The sequence below is a fragment of the Crocuta crocuta genome, unplaced genomic scaffold, assembly GCF_008692635.1.
Source record: "Crocuta crocuta isolate KB4526 unplaced genomic scaffold, BGI_CrCroc_1.0 scaffold273, whole genome shotgun sequence".
In the NCBI taxonomy this organism is placed as follows: Eukaryota; Metazoa; Chordata; class Mammalia; order Carnivora; family Hyaenidae; genus Crocuta; species Crocuta crocuta.
Genome location: NW_027529425.1, coordinates 642,307 through 656,521, shown reverse-complemented (window position 1 = coordinate 656,521; position 14,215 = coordinate 642,307). Strand labels below are relative to the sequence as shown.

Below are 14,215 nucleotides of genomic sequence, written 5' to 3'. Positions count from 1 at the left end.
AGAGTGAAGGAAAGAAATATATTACCAGAAACAAACCCTCCTCTACAAAAAACGATGTGACACAGAAATATTTTGCTGACATTAAAGTAACAAGTTATTCAAAAGCAGAAATAAGGCAAATGTGTTAGCTAAAAATTGCTTTTGGCTGGTAGTAACAGACATTAACTTCATTGGCATAAGCCAAGAAAATTTAATTTTCTTTCAGTGAGATTCTGGAAGTAGACAATTGGTGGCTTTGGTCTTAAGGATGTCACACCAAGGTCTCTGAGATTCTCTTTGCATTTCCATCATGGTCCCAATGAGGCTGTGGGAGCTCCAGCCATGACATTCATTTTGGGGCAACAGGAAGGAGGAAAATCAGGGCATCAAGGTAGCTTTAGAAGTACCACCCAACAACTTTTGTTTATATTTCACTGACTACTCCTGACTGTGATGAAATATGGATATAAAGTCTTCTCCCCTTTCCCTGCTGGGCTCATTACCCAGCTTTGAGTTAGTAGGGAAGAATGGGAGAATATTTGTAAAATGAGGCAAAAGCCTTGGAGTCACCGGATTTTGTTCAGGAACCTGTCAAGAGGGAAACTATCATGGGGCTGATAGAGAAACTGCCCTCGGGAGGCATGTTCTTGGGGCACGACAATGATTGTGCAAGAAGCTGTGTTCACAGCCTTTGGGCAAAGCACGGAAGATGCCAACATACAGACAGAGGGAGATATTTCTCAAGGTTGTATCATTTACAGAACTCACACCTTATGCGGCTATTGGATATCAGGACCATAGAACTTAAAAGGGAATAGGAAATTAAGATGTTTCAAACATATGTGATATGAGGAAGATGGGCCCTTCAAGTAAGATCTGATGATGAAGTTTTCACTATTGCACACTTCCACAATTTTCAAAAAGAAGGGGATGTCCCACACCCCAGTTTCTGGAAGAAGAGGAAGTATGCAGAGGTGGATTTTCCCTACTGCTACAGTATAAACAGGACACAATCACCCTCAGTGGGGAAATGTCCCAATAATATTTAAATTCACAGGCTGTAGACTTCAGACAACCAGTATAAACCAACTGATGATCCCCACACCAAGAACCTTTTTATCTTCTTTGCCTATTGACTTGCCTTTGGCTACCTCTGAAGCTTAGCTTGGTTCTTTGGCAAAACCAGAGACTGGATTGTATTAGGCTCTGGGAACATTGTTTCCTGGGTTAACTGCTCAGGAGGTGGGAATTTGCTACCATTTTCTGACTTTGGTGGGTGTGGGTCTAGTGCAGTGATAGTCTGGGAGTCCTGTTGGCTCTGGAGGCCATTCTTCCTTGTTCTCTTTCTTCCTTCATTCTAAACTCTCAGGGCCTGTGTATGTGAGACAGTGGCCCTGTATAAGTATGTCTTGTGCATATCTGGGCTGTCCTGCAGGCAGGTTCCCTAGGTCTAGACTTGGGAAGGGTGTTTGTGACAACATTGTTGGTTGTCTATCCAATATTCCATTTTTGTTTGGTATTAATATAGCCAAATGTGATACCTTATTATCATGCAGGATATTATTATTGGTCTGAGCCAGTCATGACATCACATTGTCACCTTCTCAGTCTTTTGGAGAGTTTCTCAGTCTGGCTGGTAAGATACAAGGAGATGTCTGATAACAGATATCTGGGACAGCTGTCACTCACCTAATGAAAAGGACCAATAAAGCTGGGACTGTCCCTATTTTTTATTTCTACCTGAGATGTGGATTCAGCATCTGAAGGTGTGTCAGCCACCTTGCAATACGAAAGAAAAGGACATTTCAAATTTTGTTTCTCCTCCACTACCCACATACTTCTTTCTGGTGCTGGGTGTCATAGGAAGCACTGATATCATAATAGGGCCTCTGGCTGTTTCTTTGTGTGGTGATGCTGGGTTGGCACAGGATAGGGGAAGCCATTCCTATACTGAGACAATTAACTACAACTTAGCTATACACAAGAATGTCTGCAAACCACATTACATCAGAACTAAATGTTCCCCAACTCCAATTTCTCTTAACAGGCTCTATCATCTAACAGACTATAACATCACCTGACACTGAGGAAGTTGTGATAGGAAGATACATGACCTTAACAGATTGAGGTTAAAATAATTTACTACTGTAAAATTTATAGAACCACATGACACTGCTATGCTAGTGCCCCTTCCATGGCCTTGGGAGAGATCCAAGCTAGTTAAGAGTCTGAACTTTAAAAAAAAAAATTTATTTTATTTTATTTTAACTAGGCTGTATGCCCAATGTGGAACTTGAATTCAGGACCCTGAGATCATGGGTCCTGCTCTACCAACTGAGCCATCCAGGCACCCCTTGAATCTGAACTTTGAGCCCCATTGGCTTCTTGGCAAATATGCTTCAGGTTATGGCAACAGCAATGCCAACTCTGTCCCCTGATGACTGCAATATGAGATACCATAATTTATATGACACATCTCAATTTCGGAGATGTTCAAATGTGAAAAAAAATGCACATCTTGGAATTGACGAAATATATTTACAACATGTATTAACAGACACAGGATTAATATTCAGAAAATAGGAAGAATGACCACAGTCAACATGAATACAATAAATAGTACAGTGGGAAAATGGGCAAAATACACGAAAAGGCATATTACAGAAGGAAAACTGTAAAAGAAAATAAACATCAGAAAAAGGTGCTCAGCTACATTGGTAGAAATTGATTGAACTACATTGAACTAGGAATGGTTATAGAAAAGCCAAAGCACAGTGGCTTAAGAATGATGGTCTTATTTTTCTCACATAATGAGATGTCCAGGAATAGGACATCAAGGTCTGGTTAGTGGCTATAACAATGTCATCAAGGATCCAGCCTCCATATTGACTTGCTGTTCCATGGTGCAAGATGGCTGTATTTCCAGTGCTATGTCTATGTGCCAGCAAGTAAAACGGGGAATGGCAAACTGTGCTTGGATTTTCCTCTTTAAATTAGGAAAGCAAACATTTTCCAAAAGTCCCATCCAGTGACTTTGGCTTTATATTTCATTATCAAGTGTCAGCTGACCACCAGAGCTAGGAGAGTGACACTTTATAATGATTGGTTGAGACCAATTATAATTCAGCCTGGAGGGCTTAGGCTTGGGTAAGGACATATCTTCTCTGAAATTCAGAGATCTCTGAGGTAGCGTGCTAGTAAACCAGCTCTCCAGAAAAACAAAAAAGTGCTGGTTTAGAGGTTCTATTTTTAGAGAAACATGTTTAATAGATAATTGACAGTTCTTTGCTACACCCAATATCACCTCTTCAGGGTCCACTTCAGATGTGACCAAAGTGGATAATGAATAAGTAGGAACTTCCCAGATGATGAAGCCAAGGACCATGAAAAACAATGTGTGGGGAGCCCTTTCCAGGGAGCGGAATGATTATATACTGAATGCTTAGTTCTTCCCCTCCCTTCCCAAACCTCACCCCCAGCCTTCTTCCCAGACTCAACTCCTAGAAGACTGACAGCTAAGCACACGCCATCAACCTCAAAGCAGAATCCTGGGAAATTTCTCTGAGGAATCTGACCTGAGAAGAAGACCTAATGGTACTAACATACAGATTCTCCAATCACCCTACATTTAAAGCCACCACCCATAAAGCTTTCCATTTGTTCATTGCTAGTATATAGAAATACAGTCGATTTTTATATTTTGGTTTTATATCATTTAACTGTCCTAAATTCACCTTTTGATTTAGTATTTTCTTCTTAAGGTTTTTTTTCTTAAATGACATTCCCCTGCCCCTGCCCGCATAAGTGACATATCAATGATATTGACCCTCTACTTGTTAACATGATATATCTCTTAATTTATTTAGGTCTTGATTTATTTCATCAGTGTTTTATAGTTCTGTATACATATCTTGCACATATTTTATTACATTTATACCTAAGTATTTTTCTCCTTTTTGGGTGGCACTATAGGAAACAGTATTTTTAATATTTTGATTCCAATTGTTCATCTGTAGAAATACAATTGACTTGGTTTAAAAAAAATTTTTTTTAATGTTTATTCATTTTTGAGAGAGACAGAGACAGAGACAGAGAGACAGAGCATGAGCAGGGGAGGGGCAGAGAGCGAAAGGGAAACACAGAATCTGAAGCAGGATCTAGACTGTCAGCACAAAGCCTGACATGGGGCCTAAACTCACTGACCGTGAGATCACGACCTGAGCCGAAGTTGGATGCTTAACTGACTGAGCCACCCAGGCTCCCCAAAAAAACTTTTTAGAAAGAGACTTTCTTTGCAATCTGCATACCATTTTCCCTCCTTGCCTTATTGCACTGGCTCAGACTTCCAGTACAATGTTAAAGGTGAGTGCTGGAAGTAGATACCCGTGTCATATTCCTGATCTTTCTGAAAAGCAGTCAGTCTTTAACCAGTATGTATGATTAAGTAGATTCCCTTTCTCAGGTTAAATAAATTCTCTTTTATTCCTACTTTGCTAAGACTTTTAATCATGAATAGATGTTGAATTTCATCAAATACTTTTTCTGCATCTATTGAGATGATCATGTATTTTTCCCTTAAGCCATTAACATGGTGAATTATATTTATTGATGTTTGAATGTTGAATCAGCTTTGTACACTTGAGATAAAATCCACTTGATAATGATGTGTTCTCCTAGGAAGGTTTTTTTTTAACTGCAAATTCAATTTCGATAATTGATATAAGGCTATCCAGGTTATATATATTTCTTTCTGAGTCATCTTTTGTTGTTTGTGTCTTTTAAGGAATTTGACAAAGTTTTAAGGAGTTTGTCAACATCAAAGTTATCAAATTTACTGGCTTAAATTTGTTCATAGTGTCTCATTATTTTAGTATCTGCAGAATGTTTACTGACATTCCTCTTGCATTCTTAATATTGATAATTTTTGTTTTTATTCTTTTTTTCCTGATCTGTTGCACTTCAGACTTAAGTTTTATTGATGTTATAGAACCAGCTTTCAATTTTTTATTTCTTTTTTCTTTTGAGGGGGGCATGGAAGGACAGAGAGAGAGGGAATGAGAATCCGAAGCAGGCTCCTTGTTGTCAGCCCAGAGCCCAACGTGGGGCTCGATCCCATGAACCATGAGATCATGACCTGAGCCAAAATCAAGAGTAGGATGCTCAACCAACTGAGCCAACAATTTATTTTCAATATTGTTTTTCTGTTTTCTATTTTATTTATATCTGCTTTGATATATATTTTTTTCTGCTTACATAGGACTTAATTGGCTCTTCTTTATCAGTTTCTCAGAACTCGGGTGGAAACTGAGTTCATTGATTTGAGATCTTTTTCTTTCTTTTTTCAAAATTTTATTTAAATTCTAGTTACTTAACATATAGTGTAATATTGTTTTTAGGAGTAGAATTTAGTGATTCAACACTTAAATATAACACCCAGTGCTCAACACAAGTGTCCTCCTTAATACCCACCACCCATTTACCCCACTCATGACCCACCTCCCTTCATCAACCCTCAGTTTGTTCTCTATCTTTAAGAGTCTCTTATGGTTCATTTCTCCCCCCCTTTACCATATGTTCATCTGTTTTGTTTCTTAAATTCAACATATGAGTGAAATCATATGATATTTATCTTTCTTTATCTGAATTATTTCACTTAGCATAATACACTCTAGTTCTATCTGCATTTTTGCAAATGGAAGATTTCATTTCTTTTGATGGGTGAGTAAAATTCCATTTTGTGTGTGTGTGTGTGTGTGTGTGTGTGTGTGTGTGTGTGTGTATACCACACATCTTCTTTATCCATTCATCAGTCAGTGGGTATTTGGGCTCCCTTCATAGTTTGGCTATTGTTGATAATGTTGATATAAACATCAGGGTGATGTACCCCTTTGAATCTGTATTTTTGTATTCTTAGGTAAAATATCTGGTAGTGCAATTGCTGAATTGTAGGGTAGTTCTCTTTTTAGGTTTTTTTTTTTTTTAAATTTATTTCTAGGAGAGAGAGAGAACGTGAACAGGGGAGGGTTAGAGAGAGAGGGGGAGACACAGACTCTGAAATAGGCTCTAGGCTCTGAGCTGACAGTCAGCACAGAGCCCAACGCAGGGCTTGAACCCACGAACCGTGAGATCATGACCTAAGCGAAAGTCGGCTGCTTAACCGACTAAGCCACCCAGGCGTCCCTCTTTTTAGTTTTTTGAGGAACATCCATACTGTCTTCCACAGTGGCTGCACAGTCTGCATTCTCAACAACAGTGCAAGAGGGTTCCCTTTTCTCTGTATCCTCTCCAACACTTGTTTCTTGTGCTGTTAATTTTAGCCATTCTGACAGGTATGAGGTGATATCTCATCATGGTTTTGATTTGTGTTTCCCTGATGACGAGTGATGTTGAACATCTTTTCATGTGTCTGTCAGCCATCTGGATTTCTTCTTTGGAAAAATGTCTATTCATGTCTTCTGCCCATCTCTTAACTAGATTATTTGTTTTGTTGGGTGGGGGGTTGAGTTTGATAAATTCTTTATAGATTTTGGATACTAATCCTTTATCAGATATGTTATTTGCAAATATCTTCTCTTATTCTGTAGCCTGCCTTTTAGTTTTGTTTCCTTCACATTGCAGAAGCTTTTATCTTGATGAAGTCACGATTTTTGCTTTTGTTTCCCTTACCGCCAGCAATGTGTCTAGTAGAGTTGCTATGGCCCATAACAAGGAAGTTGCTGCCTGTGTTCTCTAGGATTTTGATAGTTTCCTGTCTCACATGTAGGTACTTCACCCACTCTGAATTTATTTTTTAGTATAGTATAAGAAAGTGGTCCAGTTTCATTCTTCTACTTGTTACTGTCCAGTTTTCCCAACACCATTTGTTGAAGAGACTGTCTTTTTTCTATTGGATATCCTTTCCTGCTTTGTCAAAGATTAATTCCCTATAGTTATAGGTCCATTTCTGGGTTTTCTATTTTGCTCCATTGATCCCTGTGTCTGTTTCTGTGCCAGTAGTCTTGAGTACTACGGCTTTGTAGTCCAGAATCATGATGCCTCCAACTTTGCTTTTCTTTTTTATTTTATTATTTATTTATTTATTTATTTATTTTTAAATTTTTTAATGTTTTGTTTATTTCTAGGAGAGAGAGAGAGACAGCGTGAGCAGGGGAGGGTCAGAGAGAGAGGGAAACACAGACTCTGAAATAGGCTCCAGGCTCTGAGCTGGCAGTCAGCACAGAGCCCGACGCGGGGCTCGAACCCACGAACCGCGAGATCATGACCCAAGCGAAAGTCAGACGCTTAACCGACTAAGCCACCCAGGCGCCCCATGCTTTTCTTTTTTAGGATTGCTTTGGTTATTTGGGATCTTTTGTGGTTCCATCAAATTTCAGTATTGTTTGTTCTATCTCTGTGAAAAATGCTGGCAATATTTTGATTGGGTTGAATTAAATGTGTAGATTGCTTTGAGTAATATAGACATTTAAACAATGTTTGTTCTTCCAATCCATGAGCATGGAATATTTTCCATTTCTTTGTATCTTCTTCAATTTCTTTCATCATAAGTGTTCTATAGTTTTCAGAGTACAGATCTTTTTACCTCTTTGGTTAGGTTTATTCCTAGATCTTACGAGTTTTGATGAAATTGTAAATCGGGTTGATTCCTTGATTTCTTTTTCTGCTGCTTCATTATTGGTGTATAGAAATGCAACAGATTTCTGTACATTGATTTTATATCCTGCAACATTGCTGAATTTGTATATTAGTTCTAGCAATTTTTTGGTGGGGTCTTTTGAGTTTTCTACATAGAGAATCATGTTGTCTGCAAATAGTGAAAATTTGACTTCTTTTTTGCTGATTTGGATGCATTTTATTTCTTTGCATTTTATTGTCTCATTGCTGAGTCAAAGAATTACAGTACTATGTTAAATAGTAATAGTGAGAGTGGACATCTCTGTCTTGTTCCTGATTGTAGAGAAAAAACTCTCAGTTTTTCCCCATTGAGGATATTAGTTGTGGGTCTTTTGTATATGGCCTTTATGATGTTGAGGTATGTTCCATCTATCCCTACTTTTTTGAGGGTTTTAATGAAAAATGGATGCATATTTTGTAAAGTGTTTTTTCTGCATCTATTGAGAGAATCATATGGTTCTTATCCTTTTTATTTTTATTTATTTTTTTAAAATTTTATTTAAATCCAAGCTAGTTAACATATATACCCTTCCTTTTATTAAGGTAGTGTATCACACTCTTCATCTATAAATATTGAACCACCCCTGCAGCCCAGGAATAAATTACCACTTGATTATGGTGAATAATTCTTTTAATGTACTGTTGATTTGATTTGCTAGTATCTTGTTGAGAATTTTTGCATCTAGGTCTTCAGGGATATTGACCTGTAATTTTCCTTTTAGTGAGGTCTTTGTCTGGGTTTGGAATCAAGGTAATACTGGTCTCCTAAAATGAGTTTGAAAGTTTTCCTTCCATTTCTATTTTTTGGAACAGTTTGAGAAGAAGTATTAATTCTTCTTTAAATGTCTGGTAGAATTCTCTTGAGAAGTCATCTGGCCCTGGACTTTTGTTTGTTGGAAGAGTTTTTAAAAATGTTTATTCATTTATGAGAGAGAAAGTGTGAGTAGGGGAGGGACAGAGAGAGAGGGAGACAGAGGATCTGAAGCAGGCTCTGCACTGACAGCAGAGAGCCTGAGGCAGAGCTTAAACTCAAGAATCATGAGATCATGACCTAAGCTGAAGTTAGATGCTCAATGGACTGAGCCACCCAGGTACCTCTGTTGGGAGATTTTTTTATTACTGATTCAATTTCTTTGCTGGTTATGGGTCTGTTCAAATGATATATTTCTTCCTGTTTCAGTATTAGTAGTTTGTACTATTTCTAAGAATTTGTCTGAGATCTTGCTTCTTTTCTGACAAAGGCATTTAATGCTATAAATTTCCCTTTGAGTATCCCACAAAAATTAATATATATTTTCATTTTCCATCTGCTCAAAATACTTTATAATTTCCTTTCAGAGTTTTCTTTTGACCCATGGAGTATTTAGATGTTGCCTAATTTCCAAATATTTGGGGGTTTTCTAGAAATCTTTCCATTACTGACTTCTAATGTATTTTCAATGTGATCAGAGAACACAATTTTGTATGATTTGAAACGTTTTAAATTTATTTAGACTTGTTTTATGATTCAGAATACAATCTATTTTGGCAAGCATTCCATGAGCACTTGAAAAGAATGTGCATTCTTCTGTAGTTTTGCGGAGTGTTCTATAAATGACATAATTGGGTCAAGTCAGTTGATACTGTTGTTCACATCTTTTGTATATTAACCTATCTTCTTTTTTTATTTTTTTATTTTTAAAATTTTTGAGAGAGAGAGACAATATGAGCAAGGGAGGAATAGAGAGAGGGAGACAAAGAATCCGAAGCAGGTTCCAGGCTCCCAGCTGTCAGCACAGAACCTGACTCAGGGCTCGAACTCACGAACTGCGAGATCACGACCTGAGCCAAAGTTGGATGCCTAACCGGCTGAGCTACTCAGGCGCCCCTGTTAACCTATTTTCTGTTGATTTATACTGTCAATTATAGATGAAGTGATACTGAAATCTCTAATTGTGAATTTGTCTACTTTTATTTGAAGTTCTATAAGTTTTTGCTTCATATATTTTGAAACTCTGTTATTAAGTGCATTAACAGTTAGATCTGTTATATCCTCTTGATGGATTGGTGAATTGATGCTTTTAACTTTATGAAATATCTCTCTTTATATCTTCAATTCCAGCCCAACACCTCAGGGTCTGTTCTAGACTTCCCTTTCCATATTTGTAAGTCCTTTAACAATAGGAAATTGGTTTCTCTTTTTCCTGAATGCATTTACTTACTAACCTGATTTTCCTGTATGAAACCATTTTCCCAACATTTTCCTGCTCTTGTGAGTTGCCACCTTTCTTGACTGCCTTCCTCCATAATCCCCAAGGGGTTACTGCTCTATTGTGGTATCAGGAAATGCCATCTCTTGGGGTAAACTTTTCCTCTGCTAAGATCTGCTAAGATATATATACTCTATCCTGAGATAGCACTTTTCTACTAAATTCTCTGTTCTCTGATAAAGTACCCAAAACAAGAAAAGATGTTTAAGAAAAGATTCTCAGTTTCACCAGAACTAGTCACAGTAACAACATAAATAAATTTATCTCAGGCTAAATGGCATAAAGTTTGAACTAATGCCCAGAAAAAAGGAGCTGTAGAAGCAACTCACTTTGAAGACAACTGTTATTTAGCTTAACAAAAATGATTTGTCCTTTGCATGTACATAGATTTCTGTCTTTAAGGTTTCTTTTATTTTTTCCCCTATTTATTCCTAATAGGGCTTCTTTTTTTTTTTAATGTTTATTTATTTTTGAGAGAGAGACCGAACACAAGTGGGGGAGGAGCAGAGAGAGAGGGAGAGAGAGTGAGAGAGTGAGAGAGAGAGAGAATGAATCTGAAGCAGGCTCCAGGCTCTAAGCTGTCAGCACAGAGCCCGAGGGGGGCTCAAACTCACAAGCCATGAGATCATGGCCTGAGCTGAGTCGGATGCTTAAGCAACTGAGCCACCCAGGCACCCCCATTCCTGGTAGAACTTTCTTTGAATAATTCAAAAATATATTTTTTTTTTAGCAGAACCAAGGGGAAAAGGAAACTCCTACATATGCACAGAGGTAGAGAGGAGAGCAGGGCATCTTAGAGACAGGTATGGAGGGTATCTCAATTTTAAGAACTAGAAAGGAGCCAGGTGACCTGGAGCAGAAATACAGCACCCTGGGGGAAAGACAGCATGGAGAGCTCAGGTTTTCTTCTTCCCCTGAATTTTTCAGGCTAGTGTTTTGGACTCCCTTACAGTCACCCCTACTTGCTATAATTTGCTCATTCTTCTTTTTTTTTTTTTTTTTTTCCTACGGCTAGTGTTTTGGCTAAGAGCTTGTCCCTCTTGGACACTTCTGTTTCTGGATTAGAAACAGGAAAATGGAATGATGAAATGGAGAGCTTCCTTCAGCTTCTTTCTCCTGGATGGAAGCAATTGGTTCAAGCTCTATGGACAGATAAAGACAAGGGGAAAGAAACTATACTTACACAAATTGCAATGACTGATCCCACAATCACAATGACATGCCACCTGAATGGTCTGACGAATAGGTCTGTGGAAACCAGGAGTTGTTTACTAGACATCGGGTACGTGATCAAGACCCTAGATAGATAAAAGTGTCAAATCAGAAGTAATGTCATTATAAACATGGTGCAATAAGAGTTTTCTACTGTTTCCCCTATAAAGGATACCAATACTAGGGGCGCCTGGATGGCTCAGTTGGTTGAGTGGCCAACTTCGGCTCAGGTCATGATCTCACGGTTCGTGGGTTCGAGCCCCGCGTCGGGCTCTGTGCTAACAGCTCAGAGCCTGGTGCTTGTTTCAGATTCTGTACCTCCCTCTCTCTCTGACCCTGCCCTGCTCATGCTTTCTCTCTCTCTCTCTCAGAAATAAATAAAACATTAAAAAAAAAAAAAGAATACCAATAAGGACAATCATCATGGATGAGAAGGCTTTTGTAGAAGTTCGAGTGTCCAGTGGAGAAGTTTCAGCACATCTTTGGAGCAATTATGATCCAGCAATTCTATTCATGTCCACAAAAAGCTTATATGAGAATGTTTCCAGCAGCTTTATTCATAATATTCCCAAATTGAAAAAGAAAACACAATATCCACCAGTGGAAGAATAGATAAGCAAGTTTTGGAATGTTCATACAATTGAATGACAACTAGCAGTAAAAAGAAAACAACTACTAATGGATACAACAACATGAATGACTTTCAAAAAATATCAGGTTGAGTGAAAAAAGCAAAACCCAAAAGTTACATATCACATGATTTTAAAATAAGAAATCCTAGAAGAGGCAAACTAATCTATGGTGATAGAAATCAGCGTAACAGTTGGCTCTGGTAGAAGGGGTTGACTAAAAGGGGGCATGAGGGAACTTTATGGGATTCTGGAAATGTCCTTTATCTTGAATTGGGTGATGTTTTTATATATTACATACATTTGTCCAAATTAGTTCTACACAGATCTCTGCATTTGACTATATGCAAGCTATACCTCAGTAAATAGAAGAAAAAACAGGGACTAGAGAGAAGAAAAACATGTAGATTCTTATAATTCAAAACTAAATTTTACACAATATCAACATGGTGGAGATGATGCATGGGGTAAGATTAAGGAATATGAGAGTATACTAAAGTATTTGTATTGTTCAAGGGGGAATATACAGATAATGATATACTTCTTTTTGATACTATTATGAATGAAATTGTTTTTATTTTTTTAAGTTTATTTATTTATTTTGAGAGAGAGAGAGAGAGACCCAAACAGGCTCCACACTGTCTACACACTGTGTAGAGCTCAGTGCAGGGCTTGAACTCACGAACTGTAAGATCATGACCTGAGCCAAAGTCAAGATTCAGATGCTTAATCAACTGAGCCACTTAGGCATCCTGACTGAAATTGTTTTTAAATTTTTGGATTTTTCACTCATAGTGTTTAGGAATATAATTTATTTTTGCATAATATCTTGATCCTTGCAAACTTGATGAACTTGTTTATTAGCTCTAACAGTTTTTAGTGAATCTCTTAGAATTTTATTTCTACAAGATCACATCATCTGGAAAATAAGGGAATTTCACTTCTTCCTTTCAAATCTACATGCTTTTTATTTCATTTTCATACTTGGTTTCTCTCACTACCCCGGTACAATGTTAAAATCAATGAGTGGTAAATAAACATAAGAAATCAATAGAGGTGGAGTACCTGAGTGGCTCAGTCGGTTAAGTATGCGACTTTGGCTCAAGTCATGATCTCGTGGTTTGTGAGTTCAAGTCCTGCATCAGGCTCGGTACTGACAGGTCAGAGCCTGGAGCCTGCTTCGGATTCTGTGTCTCCCTCTCTCTCTGCCCCTCCCCTGCTCATGCTCTGTCTCTGTCTCTGTCTCTCTCTCTCAAAAATAAACATTTTTTAAAAGGCTATTTCTTTTTTTATTTTTTTAAATGTCTTATTTATTTCTGAGAGAGAGAGAGACAGCATGAGCAGGGGAGGGTCAGAGAGAGAGGGAGACACAGAATCTGAAACAGGCTCCAGGCTCTGAGCTAGTCGTCAGCACAGAGCCCGCCTCGGGGCTCAAACCCATGAACCGAACCGTGAGATCACGACCTGAGTGGAAGTCGGACGCTTAACTGACTGAGCCACCCAGACGCCCTGGGAAATTAGAAATAAATTAGAGGAACAGTCTGAATTTATATAGTCATTGCAATAAATGTAAATAGGTTAAACTTACCTATTATTTAAAAAAATTTTTTAATGCTTTTTATTTATTTCTGAGAGAGAGACAGCATGAGCAGGGGAGGGTCAGAGAGAGAGGGAGACACATAATCTGAAGCAGGCTCCAGGATCTGAGCTAGCTGTCAGCACAGAGCTCCACACAGGACTCAAACCCACAAACTGTGAGATCATGACCTTAGCTGAAGTTGGATGCTTAACCGAATGAGTCACCCAGGTGCCCCTAAACTTACCAATTAAAAGACAGTGGAGTGCAATCAAGAACATATCCTCTGAGTAGACATCTCACCCCAAGAAAACACACAAAAAAGGATCTGGGCTTACTACATTTCAACCTGTCCTCCTAAACTCACCAGATTCAATTTCTCTACCCCAGAAAAGAATTGAATGAAGAGTACAAGACCTGACGGAAACATTACAATAATGGCAGCCCCTACTAGATGGAAACATCAGAAGTGAGGAATAAGTGTTTTCTCCACCACAACTTCTGTAATATACAAAGAACCCTTACCAATTGTTTAGAAAAATATAATCTCATGAGCAAATGGGCACATGTCATAAACAGTCAGGTTTGCCAAATAGCCAGCCATAGGAAGAGATGCTCAAATTCACTTGAAGCCACAAAACTATAAATTGTTTTATATCAACAATGAGATATAATTCCCTCTTACTGTCTGGAATGTGGAGGAAAAGAAAGGAGGAAAATAAATTATGTTCGTGAAACTTTGAAGTGTTCAAATCTTTTTGTTGTTTTTTTTTTAAAGTTTATTTATTCAACTTGAAAGACAGAGAGAGCTGGGGAGGGGCAGAGGGGAGGGAGGGAGGGAGGGAGAGAGGGAGAGAGGGAGAGAGAGAGAGAGAGAGAGAGAGAGAGAGAGAGAGAGA

At 38.2% G+C, this 14,215-nt stretch overlaps 1 protein-coding gene across 1 annotated transcript in view; it reads right to left on the bottom strand.

Annotated features, from left to right (window-relative positions):
* The window catches only part of LOC144227118 (NXPE family member 3-like), a 68,670-nt gene that overhangs the window by 12,320 nt on the left and 42,135 nt on the right, over nt 1-14,215 (bottom strand). Inside the window, 1 exon segment of the mRNA XM_077758657.1 lies at nt 11,083-11,197. Coding sequence (XP_077614783.1) covers nt 11,083-11,178 — 96 coding nt within the window. The 5' untranslated portion in view covers nt 11,179-11,197.